General features: G+C 35.2%; 1 protein-coding gene across 1 annotated transcript; it reads right to left on the reverse strand.

Moving 5' to 3' along the window:
• Window positions 1-1,631: 1,631 nt before the first annotated feature.
• Window positions 1,632-6,320, reverse strand: LOC136883563 (cuticle protein 16.5). The gene is made up of 2 exons (XM_067155946.2): window positions 6,193-6,320; window positions 1,632-3,050 (listed from the first exon to the last, which is right to left on the reverse strand). The coding sequence occupies exons 1-2, from the start codon at window positions 6,202-6,204 to the stop codon at window positions 2,748-2,750; spliced, it is 315 nt and encodes a 104-aa protein (XP_067012047.1). The 5' UTR covers window positions 6,205-6,320; the 3' UTR covers window positions 1,632-2,747.
• Window positions 6,321-7,610: the final 1,290 nt, after the last annotated feature.

Consider the following 7,610-nt stretch of genomic DNA (forward strand, 5'->3'; position numbering starts at 1 on the left):
GTAATTAATTTACACCCGAGAGAGAGCGAGGCTTGGCCGATTTTCCGATCACTAGAACTTTTAGATTTTCGGTTCCCGTCATATTAACACCCAGCATCACTGCAACCCTTTCTTTACTTGTGAATTGTTCCTCATAAACCACAAATGCCGTACTGCGCAGTTAATGCTACACAAAATTCGAGTTACAGAGTACATTTTGCTTCAAGGGAGGAAATGTTTACTTCGAGAAATTGAAAAATTTCTGTAACCGAATTTCGAGTAATAGACAAATTTGTGTAACCGAATTTCGAGAAATTGAAAAATTTGTGTAACCGAATTTCGAGTAATATACAAATTTGTGTAACCGAATTTCGAGAAATTGAAAAATTTGTGTAACCGAATTTCGAGTAATAGACAAATTTGTGTAACCGAATTTCGAGAAATTGAAAAATTTCTGTAACCGAATTTCTAGTAATAGAAAAGTAAATACACTGAAGAAGAGGACAAACCGCCGGGAAATTTTAGTTACTTCGATATATTGACAATTCGACTAATGGAGGTTCGAGATATCGAGGTTCGACTGTATATTTTCTTCACATTTGTACTGTTATTGTATATATTTTTAATATTACACTAATATTATTTGCTATCATATTTGTTCCAAGTGCATGTACAGGAGTTCTCTTGTATTATACACAAACATAAGACATACTTGTAGATTATTTTCCATTGCATCACTTCAATTCGTACATTATTTTAAAACCTTAAATTATAACAATAAAATGTTGTTTTTAATAGATACACTCATTTGTACACTTACTTATGCAGTTAGTTCAAGTAGCGAATACCATGAAATAAAACCCTAAAATAATTTTCCTCTCTCCTGAAAAATTAATGATTTGTTGATTACATCCTTATTCCGCGAAGGTCTTCAATTGTGACACGTTTTACTTCATTTTTTGAAATATGAAATTCATTATAAGTATCTTTATTTATCTTTTTCAACGGTCGCAATATTATTCAAGTCTTATGATTTGTGAGGAAGTATGAATGGGAAAGTAAGCTGTATTTTGTGAGGAAGTATGAATGGGAAAGTAAGCTGTATTTTGTGAGGAAGTATGAATGGGAAAGTAAGCTGTATTTTGTGAGGAACTATGAATGGGAAAGTAAACTGTATTTTGTGAGGAAGTATGAATGGGAAAGTAAGCTGTATTTTGTGAGGAAGTATGAATGGGAAAGTAAACTGTATTTTGTGAGGAAGTATGAATGGGAAAGTAAACTGTATTTTGTGAGGAAGTATGAATGGGAAAGTAAGCTGTATTTTGTGAGGAAGTATGAATGGGAAAGTAAGCTGTATTTTGTGAGGAAGTATGAATGGGAAAATAAGCTGTATTTTGTGAGGAAGTATGAATGGGAAAGTAAGCTGTATTTTGTGAGGAAGTATGAATGGGAAAGTAAGCTGTATTTTGTGAGGAAGTATGAATTGGAAAGTAAGCTGTATTTTGTGAGGATGTATTAATGGGAAAGTAAGCTGTATTTTGTGAGGAACTATGAATGGGAAAGTAAGCTGTATTTTTGGAGGAAGTATTTATGGGATAGTAAGCTGTACGGTTTTGTTCGTACATAACATGAAAAAATAAGAAACGTATAAATATGCTTAACATTCTTGGTTTTATTTCATAAGTGAAACAAAAAAATGCAACTGTACAATTTACAACAATAAACAAATTTATAATACAAACAAAGTTTTAACAATTTTAATCCAACTGTAAAAAAAAGAAAATGTTGATACTCAACGGTAACGATTTTATAAAATCAGCCTCTTTATTTCTTTCAGATCATTAGTAGACGTTCCTGTCCGTTTAAATGGGCAATGGCGATCTTAATTTTATCAGTAATTTATTCTTTGAACAAGATACTTGCAAAGAATACGCTAATGAGAGAAGTGACATCGAACCAAACATGCGTTATGTTTGTTAATTCTTTGTGGTATCACTCGTTAATAATTCCAGTCACTGGAAGTTGGTTGGATTAGTTCCAAATACGACGTCTTTGTTTTTTTTATTTACATGCTCATCCAATAGTGACGTCTGTGACTAGAGTATAGTGTGTGTTTCTTTAACATAGTGACAAATGGAATTACTGTTTTTTAACAGATATTAATGTTCGTACCATTACTGCTAACATATCTTTGATGACAAGGAAGAAAAAATTGGAGTATTTTTAATTAAGTTTTTAAAGTTTAAAGGGAGATTTCTTTATATGTTTACTTTTCCTAATCTCACATTTTCTGAAAGTATTTTAAAGTTATGTATATAGAAAGTTGGTACGTGATCGTCAGTTGATTGAATTATAGACAACGTGATAACCATACACGAACAATAGGTTGAAATGATTCAGAGTCTTGTATATTTGCTTGATAATTCATTGAGCTGTCCGAAATGAGTTTAGAGTTGCAGAGGCCATGTCTTATTATACTGAAGTAATTCAAAGTCTTCTGAAAGTGATTGATAGTTCAGAAGTAAGAAGGCCATAAACCCAATATAGTCACAACAAAGTAAGGGAGCCTTGATTAATGCAGACAAAAGATTGAGTTGACTAAAACAGTATCAAGCAGGCCATGATAACGGTCGAGGAGTTGAAGCTATGTCACTGCCTTCTGAATCAGGTTACTATTGTTACATGTATGGTTTCAGAGTCATGTTTGATCGTGTGTCCCTCGTTAATGGTTGTTCGCCGATTCTGCCCGTTGGTGAATGGTTGGAGGTTTAACCCAGGAAGGTGTAGCCAGCCAGGGCTGGTGCAGCATATGCCTTAGCGTAAGGGGCGGCTACATAGGGTGCAGAGTAGGCCAGAGCGGGGGCGGCGTGGTAGGCGGCGAATGGAGCTGGGTAGGCGGCGTAGGCAGCTGGAAGAGCCAAGGGGGCGGCAAGAGGAGCAGCTAGAGGGGCAGCAAGGAAGCCACGCTTATCCCTCTTTGCCGCCTCAGGCTGGGGCTCAACATTCTGGGTTTCCTCAGTGGGTGCAGCGTAGACGGCGCAGGCGAAAACAGCCAGGACAGCGAGGGCCAACTGAAAACAAGACATTCGATTATTAACATGAGAGAAAACTGTCGTCCTATATTGACTGAACTGAAAACATTAGGAGTACTATATTAATCGAATTAAAAATATTAGTACTATATTAGCTGAACTGAAAATATTAGTACTATATTAGCTGAACTGAAAATATTAGTACTATATTAACTCAACTAAAAATATTAGTGCTGTATTAGCTGAACTGGAAGTATTAGGGGTAGTATATTAACTGACCTACAAATATTAGCACTGTATTAATTGAATTGAAAATATTAGGAGTGTTGCATTAAGTGAACTGAAAATGTTAGTACTATATTCATTGATCTAAAAATTATTAGTACTGTATTAACTGAACTGAAAATATTAGGAATACTATATTAACTGAACTAAAATATTAGGAGTACTGTATTATTTGAACTGAATACATTAGAAGTACTATATTAAGTGAATTGGAAATATCAGGAGTACTGTCTTAACTGTACTAAAAAGATTAGGAGTACTGTATTAAGTGAATTGAAAATATTAGGAGTACTATATTAACTGTACTAAAAATATTACGAGTACTATATTAAGTGAATTGAAAATATTAGGAATCTTTAGAAACCAACCTCGAACCTCCATATCTTTCCATATTATCTCAGTTTCAGCAAGACAATAAAATAGCAGAAGATTTAGTGACATCTACACAAAGTACAGAGTTACCATAAAACCCCTGAATTATGACCGAAGATTGTTTAATTGACATTGTTTAGAGAACTTCATTAACTAGATGTGAACGTGAAATAATTACGTGTGGCTTCAGAAATGTCTGTATCACTAGGATTAAAATAACTCAAATTTAGTGTTTTTTTTTAGTTTCAACAGCAAATGTCATTCAGCTTAATCCAGTTAGAAGCTGAGCAGTAGACAATGCATTCCAAACATACACGTCTTTATAATCCAGATTATAAGAATGTCCTGCCAGAGAAAGGTCAGCTGTCCCGCAAGTCACTCATAACACATACACATGGTTACTCTGAAATGTAACTAAATCATTTACAGCCTCCAAACAAACCATTGTCATAAATTTATCTAATCTAAACTGCTTAAAGAATTGTAAAAAAATCTGGCTGTTATTGTGTTTCTAGCTTAAAAAGATACACTACTTCAAAGACCTTAAATAATACTTTTCTTTATAGTATGGAATTGTGAGTTCGTATAAATCACGTTTATCCTTATGAACATATATTGCTTGGCTTTTAGGTACCTCAATTCTAACGGTAATGTCAATAAAAATACATAATCTGAAAATACGAGTACATATTTAACGTATTCTCAAGTGTATACAATTTTGTACTTTTCATTATCAAAGCTTCCTTTGTTAAAAGGCTGCGATATCGACAAAGCATTATTAAAACATATTTACAAACAATAATTTAAAAAGTAATGTTTGAAATTACTTAAGTGTACAGGTGAACATTTTTAACAACCTAAAACTGTCGTATACAAGAAGTCAATAGGTCAAGTAAACTAGATTACGAAACCGATCGCTTCAAAGGAAGGTTCTTTGTACACAATCAGCACTTGTATTCAAGTTTCTAGGAATGTTTGTCACAGTCAACGATTCAAGGTAAATTTATTTAATGTAATATTTTTTTTATGTACAGATGTTTTATAAATTATCTCCTTCATTTATCATGAACACTCTCTTAATGGTCGAAACAGAGATGATCAGATTTCTTGATACTTATGTATTTTGTTAAATCTCTACTTCAATCCGCACCGATAAGATATCATTGTAAGGTAGTACTTCAACAAGAAACCAAGTAAACTGAGTTTAAAATTGAATAGTGCCATCCGCGTTCAGTGAATTGTGAGTGATCATTGTCACTCCTGTAAAGTAATCGAATATTCATTCCATGTAGTGAATGTCTCTCCTATCTAAATTGTGGTTGTATGGTTATAGATTGTTATATTATAGCTTCGTATACGTTTACTTAACCTTGAGTCCATAATTATTTAAACAATAGCAATCAAATCAGTTACTTCTGTTTGGCTATACAGCTCAGCTGGTTTATTCTTGTACACATCTGCCATTCTATTTCTTACGAATATCGAGATATAATCACTTTTATTCAAGCCCGGTAATTTTTTTTTTACAGGAGGTATTAAAAATTATGAAATAGTAGCTAAGAATTTAACTTGTGTCCAATTACCTTGAAATATAGCGTTTTCCATTTTAAACATGGCAATGCATTGTTGACAATAGATTAAAATTATCTTAATTTCAGCACAATTATCATCATGAATTTAAGTTTTCTCATCGCACTATTCTGATTAAGTCGTTCATTTACTGAAAGATGTAAATTCTATAGAACAATACCTAGATTACAGATCGATGTTAATATTCCCTTCAGGCGTGTGAAGTATCATTATGCTACATAACTTAGTAACTTGTATTCCACATTTAGTTTAACTTCCGAAAAAATCCTTGGAAAATACTTAAAAAAAAGAAGTTGTCAGATGGTGCCATGTAGATCACCGTCAATCCTCACAAAGTGTTTCAGAAGTGCATGACAACTAGAATATATCACATTATATGAAAGAGAAAATAGATTTAGCTGTTCTAACACGAGCAGGAGTACAAGAATTTAATAAAATCCGAACTATAAAAGTCTCATCCAGCATCATATATGATAAAATTTTAAATAGGCACCTCTCTATGATAAAGAAAAGAAATTGGAGATTCAGCGTCTTTTTCCCTCAATTATTAAATGATTTATAGAAACGTTTTATCATTTGCAAAACGCAACTACTAAATAAATATCAGACTTTTATACTTTTTCGGGTGTCTTTTTGTCTTTCTTTTTCTGGAACGCATTCCCCAGCATATTTACCGTTTGAGTATATTTTACCACAATGATAAATTATTCCAAGTTCATCGAATGGAAGAGTAAAATAGTGAAATATGGTATTAAAACTAAGCCTACGCTCTTAAATTAAGTAGGAATCGTATTCAAAATGGGTAACACTGAAAAGTCCTCCTCGAAGAGTTTCCTGGGCAACGGATTATCCTTCTAATCCAGGAATATATTAATCAAATAAACTTTTCAAAATTACACTTGACTACAGAGTTAGATGATGTGACTTAACTCACCATGAACTTCATGACTGCGGTGTGTGGGTTGTGTAGTTGTCTACTACGAAAGAAGCGACTGATGTGCTAGTCGAGAACTGACTGATGCCTTCCAACCATCGCCCCGGGCCTTATATACTAGAGACGGATCTGGTAAGGAGAGTAGGGAAAAAAAATCCTTGGGGGCCAAAAACTTTCGCCTGTGCCTTTGTGCAATCCTCGGCGTACGGCCTGCCAAGACGGGCAGCTTTCACACGGTCAAGCCATCTTAGTATGTGGAGTACATTGTCCAGGTTGCATCACAGCACGAAGCGTCTCCTTTGTGCTGTCACACAATAACTTCTGTAAAACCCAGACGAACAGATAGCAAGCAATAGGATACAGCTTTCAAACGCGTGTCTGACAGGACAAGATGTCAGTTACGGCCCTATCCTTTACAAAGCATATGTTTCCCCCTTGTATATTATCACTCATCCTGGGAGAAAATCAGATAAGTCTTTTTTCGGTCATTTTTTTTATTTTTGCAATAACCTACTAAGGTCAATGTTCTCTATCCTTTGACACTAACAAGGTAAGTCGTGTCTTCATAATATTGAAAAAATGGCCAAATGTTACTTGCGGATTATTCAAGAATACAAAACAGTCCCCGGTACGAACCAGATAAGTTGAGTTATCTTGTTACTACACTCAACTCTCGATTTACCGTAATCGAATCAACCGCGTTGCGGCTTAACCGCGATATCAAAAATACTAAAATGCACGAGTATTAGGAGTTAGAGTAATACAGAATTACAAAAGGTCGGGATAATATTGCCGAGTCGTAATAGTAGCAGGGGTGGCGCAACCTTGAATTTAGGTAGTCTGAATATTTGTATTTGCCTTATTAGTTTCAGCCGGCCCCGTGGTGTAGGGGTTGCGTGCCTGCCTCTCGCCCGGAGGCCCCGGGTTCGATTTCCGGCCAGGTCAGGGATTTTTACCTGGACCTGAGGGCTGGTTCGAGGTCCACTCAGCCTACGTGATTAGAATTGAGGAGCTATCTGACGGTGAGATGGCGGCCCCGGTCTAGAAAGCCAAGAATAACGGCCGAGAGGATACCTCGTGCTGACCACACTACACCTCGTAATCTGCAGGCCTTCGGGCTGAGCAGCGGTCGCTTGGTAGGCCAAGGCCCTTCAAGGGCTGTAGTGCCATGGGGTTTGGTTTGGTTTTATTAGTTTCAACGAGAAGTGCTGATTATTTTTCCATTTATTAATTGTGTTAAGTGCTATTTTTACTGTAACGTAGTGGGTGAGTTAATAAGAAACAATGCAGTAGTATAATGTATTATTATTTTAACTGTACTTTCAGTACGCCTGTTCTAATTTAAACTTTTTGCGGGAAATTGGGGGAGAAAATAGAAAAATAATATTTTTATAGGTTCGAGGGGTGAGGTACGCATT

The sequence above is a fragment of the Anabrus simplex genome, chromosome 11 (genome assembly GCF_040414725.1).
Source record: "Anabrus simplex isolate iqAnaSimp1 chromosome 11, ASM4041472v1, whole genome shotgun sequence".
NCBI lineage: Eukaryota > Metazoa > Arthropoda > Insecta > Orthoptera > Tettigoniidae > Anabrus > Anabrus simplex.